We start from the raw sequence: 14,192 nt of genomic DNA, 5'->3' as shown, positions 1-14,192 counted from the left end.
TTGGTCCCACTGTGTTTGTTTTTTCTCAGGTGTCGAAGTGGGGACCTGAGCCCTTTGGGAATGACTGGTTGCACGGGGGTCGAGCGGGTTTGGATCTTGGATGTGCCTGAGCTTTTCTGTGCGGGGCTTAACGTTCTCTATTTTGTTATTGCAGGCTGTAGTTGGAACTTATTTGGTATTTGTAAAAGGAGAGAAGACGGTTCGGAGCTGTGAAGCTATTGGGTCAGCGTCCAGGTCACTTGATGTACCTTTTTTGCAGGCGCAGAGAGACGAACCGGGTGTCCCAGGGCGATGGAGGAGGCGAGCGGCGGGGGCGGGGCCGGGGCGGGCCGGAGCGCGCGGCTTCCGCTGCCGGGTCCCGGTGGCGGAAGACGCCCGTGAGCGGCGGGAGCGCGTCCGGGGCGGTGGCAGCGCCAGGGACCGGGACCGGGGCCGGGATGACGACGCTCCGCGCCTTCACCTGCGACGACCTCTTCCGCTTCAACAACATGTGAGCGCCGCCCGCCCGTCCCTCGCCCCCCGTCCCCTCTCTGCCGCGCTCGGCCCGCGGACGCCCGCGAGGGGCTCCCCCTTCCCCCTGGCGCCGCCGCCCCCTCCCTCGGGGCTCTCGGGGCACCCTCGGCCGGCGAGGCCCGGGCCCGCGGTGAGCGTTGCTCTCCCCCGCAGCAACCTGGACCCGCTGACGGAGACCGTATCCTTCCCGCTGCCGCGGAGGCCGGGGCCGAGGCGCGGAGCTTGGCGCGGGTGGCCGCGGCGGTGACAGCTTGGTCCTTAACCCACGGCCGCAGTACGGGATCCCCTTCTACCTGCAGTACCTGGCGCACTGGCCCGAGTATTTCATTGTCGCGGAGGCGCCCGGCGGGGAGCTGATGGGTTACAGTGAGTGTGCCGGGCCCCGCGGCACCGGCTGTTGCCGTCTCGGCATCTCGTGTTTATAATGTGTTGCGTGGTCATAGTAGAACGCGGGAGCTTTTCTTACTCTTTTTTTGTTTTCCAAACACCCAACAGGGGAGAGGAACGTTATGTATCATTTTCCCGTTTCATAGGTGCCAAAGGGTATTGCACAGACCTCACAGCAGTAGTTTTCAGTTTGATGTTCCTGGCAGGGCAAGGACTCTTGACTGTGGTAACGTCCTCCCAGGTTTTATACAGGTGACTGTATGTGTACAAGCATTTCTTTTATCCCGGAATTAAGTCTCTGTACTCAGGTCTGATCTCACACACTCACTCATCTGTAAGTAGAAGTGCTGGGCTTGGGTTTGGCATTGTCATGTAAGGGAATGAATGAGCTGGGTCTAGATGTCATTTGCTTATTTGCTGTGCAAAATTTGTGTCTTTAGAAACCGTTCCAAGTAGAACTCTTGGTTTGTTTATTCCTGCCAGGTTTTTTTCCCTTCTTTTGGGAGGGGTGGGGGGGAGAACAGGGCAGAATAAGTGTCTTTGCAGAGACTTGGAAAATAAAGTATTTAATATAGTAAAGCTTAAAGCATTTACTGTACAGAAGGTTTCTCCATATTCACCACATCAGTTGCTTATTAGCAGTGACTGATGTTTACAAGAGTACCATGTGGAAGTGTGAATATTTATTAGTGAACTAACACTGGTTTGGCTCTGTGTAGAAAGGGTAAGAACTACAAAGGAGCCTCCCCAAAACAACTTTTTTTTTTTTTTTATCCCCTTAAACATAGCATATTTGCAGGGCCTTAGCTTTCTATTGCAAGATTGGCAGAGCTTCCCAAGCTCTTTTTCCCCATAGTCATCAAAAATCTTCAGTAGTTGCCAGGATGGTGAGTTAGTCTGGGGCTTCTAGCCTTCCATTCCTTCCTTTATTTTAGTCAGATCCCGAATTCCATTCAAAGAGTCATGAGAGTTGCTTCAAATTTGTATTTGGAAAGTATGCCTTCAGCAATGAATTTGGAAAAGTGGCTTTTTTTGGTTTTTACAGTAGTTAGGAAAATACTGCAGTACTTGAGCAAAATTACATTTTTAGTGGTTGCTGAATCACAGAGTAATACCATAGACATCCCTGTTTGAGCCTTTACCACAATCGTTGCAGTGTTTGTTTATATACTGCTTGGTTCTTTTGTGAAGATGTGTGGCTGTAGGTGGTTCATTATTCCAAAGGTGCTACTGCTCTGATGCTCTGTATGTTCACAGTAATGGGTAAAGCAGAAGGCTCTGTGGCTAGGGAAGAATGGCATGGACACGTTACTGCGCTCTCTGTGGCACCAGAATTTCGGCGGCTGGGTCTGGCTGCTAAATTGATGGAACTACTGGAAGAAATTTCAGAGAAGTGAGTACTATGCTTATCTTTAAATGTATCTTTTAAAGTAATCTTTCTATCCCCACCTGTCCATGGCTTAGATATTCGATTTGCACAAAACAGACCCAGAATTTTGCTTTAAGTAGTGTTCTGATTTGCTGAAATTCCCCATAGTTGGAGAACAAGAATTAAAAATGTTGCATGGCGGTTTGATCTCAAGGTTCTATGAAAGCTAACTTGCCAGAATGCATCGGAAGTAGCCTGAATTCCAATAGCGATACTGTATAAAAAGTCCTTTCCTTGGCAGGAAAATTGAAACATCAGCACAATTTCCTGTAGGGCCCCCAACATACTCATTCAGTAATCATGGGCTTTGTGTGATTCCCGTAGGCACAATCTTGAACAAATCTTGGATAGCAGACAGTATCTTAGCTTACTTTCTATCCTGTAATTGGTTGCTTGTACCTGCTGAAAATTTAGTGTCAGATGAACCCACAGGGAAACATCCTCAACTCATGCTGGTAGAGCAACCCCACTGTAGATGGTAAAATAGGAAAATACTATGATTTGAAAAACTTGCCTTGTGAGGAGAAGGGCTGTCTCAGGCAACTGAATTTTGTGACTTGACTCCACCACTCTCCCCTGCCATCTACTTTGAAGGAGGCAGTCCCGAAACCAATGCAATCTAAAATGTGGATTAAATAATTTATCATGGATATGAGGCTTGTGTGGGTGTTTAGCTTGTCCTGTTCCTTCTGTTCATAATTCTGAAACCACTGGCTGGTGTAAAAGAATAGTCATGTGACAAAAATAAAATTAAATTTGTGCCTATTCTGGATTTGTCCCTTGGTAAAGGAGTGCATCTGTTATTACAGTGTGAAAGAGGTTTGATAAGCATACCACATGATCAGACCCAAAGCAGGTCTGATTACAAGTTATGGGTTATTATTAGAAATACATTCACCTGCTATACTTACTGTGGTCTTTTGGCTTTTTATTTTTTCAAAGAAAGGGTGGCTTTTTCGTTGATCTCTTTGTGAGAGTGTCAAATCAGGTTGCAGTAAATATGTATAAGCAACTGGGCTACAGCGTGTACCGGACAGTATTAGAGTACTACTCTGCTAGCAATGGAGAACCAGACGAAGATGCTTATGGTAAGTACTTGTTCTGCCTCAGGTTGAATGGCAAGTTTCTGATGTTGAGGGTTCCTGGGTTGGTTTGTCTGGTTGGTTTTGTTTTTTTTTTTTTTTTTTAAATGAAACAAGTTTAGATAGCTGTTGATGAATGGGATTTTGTACACTCCTTTAGATAGCTTTTCCTACTGAAGATTACATCAGTTAGAAAACTTAATCTTGCAGTTTACATGTTTTGTAGCATCTGTGACAAAATAAGAAACAAGAATAAATTAGTACGTACAAAGACATTTATCGTGGGTAATGTGAAAATAAAAATGCAGTTTCTTATATAATGTTTCTTTTTGAGGAAGGCTCACACCTAGTGGCTGGGCTTCTTGCTAATGTTATTGGGGGAAGCAATTGCAGTACTTCCCTTGTTTCTTCCCATAACGGGGACTTGAAACTTTGTTTTTCTCAGATGTCTAACTACAAATTTACAGGTGTCAGTGGTCAACAGTGGCAGAGAATTGGGTGGCCTTTTCAGTGTAAAAGGGAGGGAACGTGGAAATTAAAGTACATTAATGTTAATTCTGTTATCAAAACTGAAATATGAGCTGCTGCTTCCTCTTTCTAGACCTTCTTTCCTTTAAGTATACTCACTGAAGGGTTATGTGGCTATGCTACATATCTTTTCTGTTCTTGCACTATTCCTTTGATATGCGTGAGTACTGTGAAACACAAGAGCTATGGACAGACATCTACTATTGTTGCAGATGCCTTAAGTCATCTATTTGTCCTTTTAGCTTGGCATTTCCTTTCCATTCAGTTGAGTTTCATGTGGTGTTATATTCCAATTGATAACATTGCTGCTGAATGACATTCAGGACATCATTTTTAAAAAGGGAAAAAAGACCTGGGGAACTATAGGCCAGTCAGTCTCACCTCTGTGGCAGGCAAGATCATGGGGTGGATCCTCCTGGAAAATATGCAAGGGCACATGGAAAATAAGGTGATTGGTGACAGCCAACATGGCTCCACTAAGGGCAGATCGTGCCTGACAAATCTGGTGGCCTTCTATGGTGGGGTTACAGCGCTGGTGGATATGGGAAGAGCAACTGATGTCATCCACCTGGCCCTGTGCAAAGCGTTCGACACTGTCCCACACAACATCCTTGTCTCTGAATTGGAGAGAGATGGATTTGGCAGATGGAGCACTCAGTGGACGAGGATTTGGCTGGATGGTGGCACTCAGAGTTGTGGTCAATGGCTCCATGTCCGAGTGGAGAGCGGTAGATTTAGATGAGAGATCAGGAAGAAATTGTTCCCTGTGAGGGGGGTGAGGCCCTGGCCCAGGCTGCCCAGAGCAGCTGTGGCTGCCCCCTCCCTGGCAGGGCTCAAGGCCAGGTTGGACGGGGCTTTGGGCAACCTGGGCTGGTGGAAGGTGGCCCTGCCCGGGGCAGGGGGTCGGAGTGGATGGGCTTTACATTCCTTCCAACTGAAACCACTCAGTGATTGTGTGAAACTATTGGAGTGTGTCCAGAGGAGGGCAACCAAGATGGTGAATGGTCTTAAGGGCAAGATTTAGGAGGAGGGGCTGAGGTCACTTGGCTTGTTCAGCTTGGAGAAGAGAAGGCTGAGGGGGGACGTCATCCCAGTCTACAATTTCCTCAAGGGGGGATGTGGAGGGGGAGATGCTGAGCTCCTTTCTCTGGTGACCAGCAACAGAAGATGAGGGAATGGAATGAAGCTGTGTCAGGGGAAGTTCAGACCAGACATTAGGAAAAGGCTCTTCACTGAGAGGATGGTCAGTCCCTGGAACAGGCTCCCCAGGGAGGTCGCCACGCCACGAAGCCTGTCAGAGTTCAAGGAGCATCTGGATGATGCTCTTAGTCATATGGTTTAGTTTTAAGTAGTTCTGTGAGGAGCAGGGAGTGGGACTTGATCCTTATGGGTCCCTTCCAACTTGGAGATACTCTGAAATCTTGATTTAAGATGATCTTATTGTAATACAGAATTCACTAAATATGGCTTTGTGAAATGACTGTCTTACTGTAATAGTCTTTTTTCCTTTTGCCACAGATATGAGAAAAGCTCTTTCTAGAGATATGGAGAAGAAATCAATCATACCTCTGCCTCATCCTGTGAGGCCAGAAGACATTGAGTAACTGTAAGCTGTGAATTTTTTCAGTCATCTTACTAAGAGCATCAAGTTCCTTCACCCCCCAGCCCCCAAGAACTTATGGATGGGAAAACTTAGGTTCAGTGTTTTTCCCCATAAAATACCAAAAAGCAGTATTGAGAAGCTTACTAATACTGTGTCTGTTGGTAATGGCTGCATACTCCTGCACTTACCCATTATTTTTCCTTACAAATATTGGAAATTCAGAGGCTATTAAAATGAATTACCTCATGTATGCTGTTTTCTTTCAAACCAAAAATAACTGAAGTCACTCACAGTAAAAACTCTTCAACTGCATTTATTCGTGACCAATGAAAATACTGCACAATACCCAGAAAACACAGCAGGGGAAGGCAGTGTATTAATACTTGCATAGAAGATAAACCTGTTATAATGTAGAAATGTCATCATGGCACAGGACTGACATTAGGTTTGCTGTTGACTTGAAAAATAGGGACAGCTAAAGCACTTGAGGCTTTCTCTGCACTGTGGACCAGATTCAGGACAAATTCTGTGTTAACATGCTGCATCTGCTGAAATAATCTATGGTAAAGATTTTTTGTTTTCTCATACTCTTCTTGCTCAATTTCAAGGTCATTGTAGGATTTCCAAAGAACCTGCAAAAGAGAAGTCTCTCCTTATGTTCACAGTATCTTCAAACAACCATATATCTGACACTGAGATAATGCAATTTATTTCTTTTAAAGGAGAAGCATGGATAAAGGGAATTTGCAGAAAGGAAATTCAAAGATCAGAGTATTATTTGATTGTACAAGCTAGGATTAAGACTAAGTAGTATCAGATTTTGCGCACCTAATCCATTTAGCTTGCTCCTGTAAACATGTTTCTCCCTCCGTGTTTTATCACGAGTTTTATAGTCCTGCACACCCTGCCAAGAAACAGATGCTAATTTAGACAAGATACAGGCTAAGCTGCTATAGTGAGCCATTCTGTTCAAGGTGGTAGATTATTTCAATTTTAATTAGCCTCACTGTGTAATTAATACTGGGTTCCTGGTTTTCTTCCATCCTTATATCCAGCTTTCTGTCCCTTTTTGTCTCCCACTGTCTGTCCATTGTCCTCGTGCTCTCCTTGCTGTCTGCTCCACATTGTAAGGGAAAGAATGTTATTTTCGCATATTCAGCCTGACGGGAAGGGCAGGACCTTTCACCAAAGCAATTAACGAGAACAATTCATTGAAAGAGCAAACTATTGAAATTCCTGGCCTGGGGTGAGGAGACAGGTAGCCCATTTGTCAGCTGTGATGACCAGTACTTAGAAATGGCTTTAGATGGATGCAGATACCGACTTGGGGAACTTGAATTTTGAACTTTTTCTGTCTTAATACTGATGAGCTCATGCATATTAACTTCTGCACCCTGGAGAAAGCCAAGGTTCATTTCCATGAACATGCGACATATGAACACATACATGAAGGGGCGTATCGGTAGACAGTTTGGGAAGTCTGTACACCCTGTACTCCTCACCCAATGAGGAATCGGGCAGGGAACTCGCGGTTGGGAGAAAGGGATATAAACCATTGCATGATGACTGTTAGGTGCGTCCACCTGGTGGGGCGCCTGGTCTTGCAAGAACGTAATAAAGAGTGCTTCACACGGCGTCCTGTCTGAGCCGTTGATAATTGGTAACTGAGCGTTTCTCACAACATCATTATCTCATTCCTTACAAGTGTTTTGCTCTTTCTCGTTTTTTCTTGTTTAAAAGTTCTCTGTGCCTTTTCTTTCACTCCCCTGTTCCCCTGTCTTGTGCTATGTTGCACTCGAGGCCATGGAACTGACATTAGGAGTTACAGATTGTCAGAAGCAGGTTCTCCAACCCATCACTGGTTTTACTTTCTCCATCTTTGTCCCAATCTGCATCTGTCTCTGTCAGTCCTTCTTTGTCCCAGTGTCTGGCTCCCTGACCCTCTTTCCCTTTGTTGCTCTGTGTATCTGTTCTTCTCTCTGCCCCCCCTAGTTTCTCTTATGCTCCCTTTCCCTTTTTTATTCTGTTGCTCTATCCTGCTCCCTGTCCCATTGTTTCTCACCGTATCCCTCTGCCCTGCTCCCTGCCCCTATAATTTTTGAATCGTTCTCTGTCATGCTGCCCTTCCCAGTTTATCTTCCTCCTGCTCCCTATCCTTATTTTCCATTGTCTTGCTCCCACTCCCTCCTCCTTCCTCTGACACTGCTCCTGCTTTTTCCTTTCCCCTCCCACCTCTGTGCCTGTGTCCTTTTCCTTTTCTCTGTCTTTACTGTCTTTTGCTAGCTGTCCCTGCCAGATGTTGTCTCACTGCCCCCCTCACCGCTGTCCAGCCGGCTGCCCCTTTTCTCCTGTCTTCTAGTGTCCTGCGCCGTGATCACTTTTGGCAGTCTCCAGCTCTGCCCAGCAGCCCGTTGCTCCAGGAACCGACTGACTGTTCCCGGCTGGACTGAGGAGCGTGGCTCCGGGAACAAGCGCCAAGGTGTGCCAGGGGCAGGGGCAGCATTAGGGGCCCTGAGCCCCGGAGCAGACTCACTCCCTTCTGGGACTTGTTCTGTGTGTGACTGAATAAACACTTGCTGGCTGCCGGCTGCCTTTTGTGCTTCCTTTGCCCCAGGTGAGGGGCTGGGAGGGGTGATGATGCTCTGTGGGGGTGAGGGATGGCCCCCTGTTCCTGCTGGGCTTCAGCCGCGGGCCGGGCCGGAGGAGCCGCAGGGGCGGGCAGGGAGGCTGCAGGCAGCGACCCCTCCCTGTCCGGGGCCGGTGCTGGAGGAGGAGCCGGTGCGAGCCGAGGCAGGAGCGGGGCCGCGCGGCCGCGGGGAAAGGTGCGGCGGGACCGGGGGCGGAGGCCGCTCCGCGTCGGGGCCGGGCGGCGGCGGCGCTGCCCGGAGCCGCGCGGGGCTGCGCTCGGCCGGGCTTCCGGGTGCGCGGGCGGCGCGGCGGGAGCCGTAGTCACGTGCAGGGGGCTTCCGGTCGGCCATGTTGGCTCCCCGGGGCACGCCGGGAGCTGCAGTTTCTGCGCTCTCGGTTCCCCGCAGCCGCGGCGCTGGCGGGCGCGCGCGGCACGGCACAGCCCTCGGTACCGGCGCGGCCCCGCGGCGCGGCCCGAGACGCGGTTTTGTGGCGGTTTCCCGCGGGCTGCCCGCGGCTCCCCGAGACGCGGTGTGCCCCCCGGCCCGGGGGTGCGCATGCGCGGCCGCGGCGTCTCCCGGGAGTGCGCGTGCGCGGCGGAGGTGAGTGTTGGGGCTGCGGCCGGGCCGGTCCGCGGCAATAAGGGTCCCTGCCGCCTCCGTGCCCCCTCCCGAGGCCGCGCTGGGGCCGCGCGTGTCCGTTCCTGCCCCGGGGATGCCGCCGGCTGCGCCCAGCTCGGGCTGGCGTGGGGTGTCTCTGCCCGGCCTGGCGCTCCTCACGGCTCGGGGGCCGGAAGGGACGGGCGGAGCCGAGCCTTCCCGGCCGTGGGCAGCGGGGCGGGAGCCGCCGCGGCTGGAGCTGGAGGGGCCGGAGAAAGGGAAGGAAGGAGAACGTCAAGGGCATGTGGGCAGCAGCCGCCTCGCCCTGCAGGGGGAGAGCGCCTGCCTCTCCGGGTGAGCGAGGAGCCCTCTGCACAGCCCGCAGCGGGCCGGACCCAGGCGCGGAACGGCCGCGGAGCGAGCGAGCGAGGCTGCGTGTGTCGGAAGCCACGTCTTGTAAGAGCCGAGAGACACCCGCGTATTCTTTTAGGGGGAGGTCAGCCGGGCGAGTGGAGTTTCAGAAGAAGAGGAGGGGCAGGAGGAAGGAAGGAGAAAGAAGCATCTGACCTGTCCAGTTCTCCCGGCAGTGCCGGGAGCGAGAGCCGCGGTGAGTCCCGGGCCCTCGGGGCCCTGTCGCCCCCCTTGTATGTCCCAGTCCCTTCCCGCCCTTTCCCATGCTGTGATTTTTTTTTCTTCTTCTCTATATCTTTTCTTTCTTTTCTTCTGCCTTGCTCCCCCTTCCTCTCTCACTTTCTCTCTCTTGTCTTGCTGCTCCCTTTTCTTTTTCTGTCTGCACTTCTGACTGCTTGTTCTGTACCTTTTGCATCACTCCTCAGTCCATTTCTCTCTCGATCCTTCCGTTCTGCTCCTCACTTCTCGGTTTCTCTCTCTTTCCTCTGTCCTACTCCTGCACGTAGTGTGTGATTGAATGAGGTTCTGTGTCTAGCAGGCCTCATCTCGTAAGAGCTGTGAGACACCTACATCTTCTCATAAGTGGAGGACAGCCAGGCACCTGGAGCTGTAGAAGAGGAAGGGAGAAGGCAAACAGAAGGAGGAGTCTGACCTGTCAAATTCTCCTGGCAGCGCGGAGAACTGCAGTAAGTCCCGAGCTCTTGGGCCCCTCTCATCCCTCTTGTGTGGCCTGGTCCCTCCCTGTCTTTCTCCTAGACTCCTCTCTTTCTGGTGCTGCTCAACTTTTTTTGCTCACCTGTATCTTCCGTCTTGCTTGGAGCATCTCCCTGTCCCCATCTTGTAGGTCTTCCCTTTCTCTGCCCTGTACCCTGCCGCTCTTGTTGCCTTTCTCCATCCCTCTCTGTCCAGCTCCCTGTTCCTATTGATGCCCCTTTCTTCTTCCTGCACCCGCTGCTATTCCCTGCGATCTCCATCTCTCTCTTTCCTGCTCCCTGTCCCCCGTTTTTCATTCCTACCTCCGTCCCTCATAGACTGTCTGGCCTTTTTCCTCGGTGTCTTTCTCTCTGGCTGACTCCCTTCTGCTGTTTTTCATTTCCTCCCTATCCATCTTGTTGCCCATCGCTCTTTTGTCTTCTCTCTCTCCATGTGTCGCTGTCTGTCTTCCAGTCACTGTTCTTTAATTCCTCCCTCTTCCCTGTAGCTTGCTGCTATTTTTTTTTTCCCTGTTCTCCATCATGCTCTGTCGGGTGCCCTGTCCCTGTTTATCAATTCCTCCCTCTGCCCTGCGGTCTGTCTCTTTTCACCATTTAATTTTTGCCTCGCTCTCTCTTTGTCTGGCTCCTTGTGCCGGGTTTGCGAATTCCTTCCTCTGTGCCCCGTACCCCCTGTGATCTTTGCTGCTTTGTGGCCTGTTTCTGGCTGGCGCTCTGTTACTATTCAGTAATTCCTCTCACGATGCCTTGTAGTCTGTTGCTTTTGTCTTTTCTCCATCTCTCTGTCTCTGTTTCCCCTGTTTTAGAATACACCCCCCCACCCCCACCCCCCTTCTTTCTGTATGCATCAGGATTAGTTTTTGGCTCCAGGTCTCTTTTTTTCTGTGTCTCTGTCCCTGTTTCCTAATTCTTCCTTCTCTGCCCTGTCACATGTAGCGACGTGATTTGTTTTGTGTTCCTTCCCATGGTTTGCTGTCCTGACTCCCCATCGCTGTTGCTTTTTCCTCCCTCTGTGCCCTGTTCTCTGGAGCTTTTTGGTCTTTCTTCCATCTTGCTTGGTCTAGCTCCCTGCTCCCCCCCTTTTTTTTTTTCCCCTCCATGTCTGTTGTGCCACCCATCCCAGCTTTTTTTTTTTCTGCATCTCTATGCTGCTCCTCGTCCTTCTTTGTTGGTTTCTGTCCTGCTCCTCCTCCTTCTTTCTGCTGCCTGTTTTCTTCTCTCCCTGCTGCTTTTTTTTCTGCATATCCACGTTGGGTTCCCTGTCCCCATCCTCTCACCGCCCCATTGCTCATCTCTTGTTTTCTCTCTACCCCTGTACTAGTCAGCTAGCTGCCACCTTTCTTCTGTCTTCTTGTGTCCTGCATCTTGCTCCTCATGTTTGGCAGTTTCCAGCTCTGCCCTGCAGCTTGTTGCTCCAGGAACCGACTGACTGTTCCCGGCTGGACTGAGGAGCGTGGCTCCGGGAACAAGCGCCAAGGTGTGCCAGGGGCAGGGGCAGCATTAGGGGCCCTGAGCCCCGGAGCAGACTCACTCCCTTCTGGGACTTGTTCTGTGTGTGACTGAATAAACACTTGCTGGCTGCCGGCTGCCTTTTGTGCTTCCTTTGCCCCAGGTGAGGGGCTGGGAGGGGTGATGATGCTCTGTGGGGGTGGGTGATGGCCTCCAGCTGTGGGCTGGGGCTGGAGGGGCCCCAGGTGTGGGCAGTGAGGCTGATGGCAGCGGCCCCTCCCTGTAAAGGGCTTGCTCCGGGTGGAGGGGCGGGTGCTGCTGTTAAGAGCAAGGCAGCCGTCGGAGGGGTCGGTGTCAACCAAGGGAGGAGCAGAGCAGTCGCTGAGCATTGCTGGGCCCCGGCTGCACCGAGGGAGAAGGTGAGTGGAGCCGTGCCATCAGCTGGCAGCTCCTGGGGAGGATGGCGGTGCCTGCAGGGTGGCAGTGTTGGAGGTGGTGGCAGGGGCTGCCCCGAGCCGGTGGTGAGGCTTCTGGGTGCATTGGTGGGGGTTCGGAGGGGTGAGCAACGGTGTTGCTGCAGGGTCAGAAAGCAGAGAAAACTGCCTCTCGCAACCCAGCGGGAGCTGTGGTCCTGGCGTGTGGGGTTTCTGGCCAGCCGCGTTGGTTCCCTGGGTCACGCTGGGATGCGGGGTCTTACAGCGCTTGGCGTGCAGGCGGCCGTGCCGCGTTGGCCAGCGCGTGCCAGGAGCTGTAGGTTCTGCAGACTCGGCTGCCAGGCAGCCGCACCGCTCGTGGGCGCCCGTAGCGCGGCGCAGTCCTCGCTACCGCCGCGGCCCTTGTGGCGCAGCACGAGGGATAGTTTTGTTGCCGCTTTCACGTGGATTCCCGGGGGCTTCCAGCTGCTCCCCACCAAGCGTCGTGCCCGTTCCTCGAGAGCGTGTGCGCAGTGACGTGCCGCTCGGCCGCCGCTCGCGCGGGGGGTGGCGCTCGCCCGCGCTCACCGCCGCTGCCTGGCAAACGCCACACGGTGCTGTCGGTGGGCGACACAGAGGTGGCCCCGTGCCCCACGCTGCCGCCCACCAGCAACGTCAGGGCGATGCTCCGATGCCCGTGGGGGGGTGCGGCCACGCTCGGTGCCCCCTCCTGGTAAGGAAATGCCGCCGCCACCCCACGTCACGCTGCCGGCGGGCGCTCGGTGCGCGAAGGGCAGGACTGCAGCGCCGGCCCCGCACAGGTGTGCGGCACCGCCAGAGCCGCCTTCCTGCTGCCGCAGCGTAAGGCTTGCTGGGCGTGATTCCTGGGGGTGGGCGAGGGCCGAGGCCGCCGGTGAGGCCAGCCCGCCCCTTTGGCAGGTGTGGGGGCCCCTCCTGCCCGCTGGCCACACGGCAGCGGTGGGGCAGGAAGCTTCACACCGCCTGCTGTGTCAGGCCTCGGCTCTCCTGGAGGTGATCCGGGCCGGGGGAGCCCCAGGGAGTTACCCGAGGGCTGGGACAGAGGCAGAGGGGAAGAAGATGGGTGTCCCCCGGGGCTTGGTGCCGGGTGCCTCCCCAGCTTGCCAGAGCTCCCCTTGAGCTGGCACTGGCCTCGCCCGCACCGTGTCCTGGCCCCAGGTCTCGCACCTCACCCTGAAGCCCGTCCCGTAGCCCCGGGTCACCCCCGAGCCCCGCGGGGATGGCGGCAAGCCGGCCCTTGGCGCCTCCGCAGGAGCCCCTGTGGAAGGGGGGCTCCGGCCAGGGGCGATCTATGGTAATAACGGCAGTCGCTTCACCTTCTCCCAGAGGCCTCACCGGGGCCGCGCTTGCCTGTTCCTTCCCTGGGGATGCTGTCGACTGGACCCACTTCAGAACTGTGTGGGGTTCTCTGCCTGCCCTTGTGCTCCTCGCAGCAGAGAGGTGAGAAGGGACAGGCCCCTGGGACGTTTTCTGGCTGTGGACAGGAGCTGTCACAGCTGAAGCTGGAGAGGCCTGAGAAAGGGAAAGAAGAAAATCAAGGGCATGTGGGCAGCAGCTGCCTTCCACTGCAGGAAGAGAGAGCCTGCCTCTCTGGGCGAGGAAGGAGCCCTCTGCACAGTCCGCAGGGCCGGACCACCAGCATGGGCCCAGGGTCTGTGCGCATCACCCGGAGTGTGGTACGGCCATGCAGGGAGGGAGCGAGGCTTCGTGTGCAGGAAGCTGTGTCTTGTAAGAGCTGAGAGACACCCGCGTGTTCTTTGAGGTGGAGGGCAGCTGAGCGACTGCACCTCCAGAAGAGGAAGGGAGGAGAGAAGGAGAAAGAAGGGTCTGAATTGGCAAATTTTTCTTGGCCGCGCCGAGAGCGACAGCTGCGGTGAGTCGCGGACCCTCGGGGCCTTGTTGTCCGTCTTGTATGTTTTGGGATCTCCCCTGGCCCCCTCTCTATCCCATGGTGCTGTGATGATTTTTTTTTTTTTTTTTTTTTCCCTGTACTTCTGCTCTCCTTCTTCCCTGCTCCCACTCCCTCTTGTGTCTTCTTCAGGCTTTCCCTTTTTCTTTTTTCTATATGCCTTGGTCCTGCTCCCTCTCCTTCCTTTTTGTCATCCTCTGTTTCTCTCCTGTAGCCTAGTGCTATTTTTTTCCTTTGCAATTCTTGGTCCAGATCAGCTTTGGGGTCTCTTTTTGCCCACAGCTTTCTCTGGCCTGTTCCCTGGCATTCTTATCCTCGCCGTGCCTGTCTGCCGCTCCATATCCCTGCCTCCCTATTTCCCTCCCTCCTTGTCTTCCTGCCTCTATGCTGTGACCTCGCTCATGCCTCCCCTGCTCCTGTATCTCCCTGTCCCCGTCCTCCACCCTGTTCACCTCGCCCTCTCTCAGACCTTCTGTGCTGCTCCCTGTC

At 53.2% G+C, this 14,192-nt stretch overlaps 1 protein-coding gene and 1 long non-coding RNA gene across 2 annotated transcripts; both read left to right on the top strand.

Moving 5' to 3' along the window:
• Positions 1-342: 342 nt before the first annotated feature.
• NAA20 (N-alpha-acetyltransferase 20, NatB catalytic subunit) lies at positions 343-8,130 on the top strand. Its single transcript, XM_074905954.1, has 7 exons — positions 343-490; positions 667-691; positions 789-879; positions 2,158-2,293; positions 3,272-3,417; positions 5,458-5,545; positions 7,902-8,130. The coding sequence occupies exons 1-6, from the start codon at positions 438-440 to the stop codon at positions 5,541-5,543; spliced, it is 537 nt and encodes a 178-aa protein (XP_074762055.1). The 5' UTR covers positions 343-437; the 3' UTR covers positions 5,544-5,545; positions 7,902-8,130.
• Positions 8,131-8,779: 649 nt separating this feature from the next.
• Positions 8,780-11,428, top strand: LOC141961253 (uncharacterized). The gene is made up of 4 exons (XR_012633754.1): positions 8,780-9,123; positions 9,260-9,376; positions 9,719-9,866; positions 11,279-11,428. It is a non-coding gene; the product is annotated as an uncharacterized LOC141961253 (long non-coding RNA).
• The last annotated feature ends 2,764 nt before the right edge of the window (positions 11,429-14,192 follow it).

The sequence above is a fragment of the Athene noctua genome, chromosome 5, assembly GCF_965140245.1.
Source record: "Athene noctua chromosome 5, bAthNoc1.hap1.1, whole genome shotgun sequence".
Taxonomy (NCBI): domain Eukaryota; kingdom Metazoa; phylum Chordata; class Aves; order Strigiformes; family Strigidae; genus Athene; species Athene noctua.
The sequence above is the reverse complement of the archived record's forward strand: the minus strand, read 5'-3'. Positions and strand labels throughout refer to the sequence as shown.

Bases quoted from the DNA above. Each gene is read 5' to 3' on its own strand.
- NAA20 (XM_074905954.1), top strand. From the start codon at position 438: ATGACGACGCTCCGCGCCTTCACCTGCGACGACCTCTTCCGCTTCAAC. The intron at 692-788 runs GTATCCTTCCCG...CCACGGCCGCAG, and splicing joins TGGACCCGCTGACGGAGACC to TACGGGATCCCCTTCTACCT. The intron at 880-2,157 runs GTGAGTGTGCCG...GTATGTTCACAG, and splicing joins CGGGGAGCTGATGGGTTACA to TAATGGGTAAAGCAGAAGGC.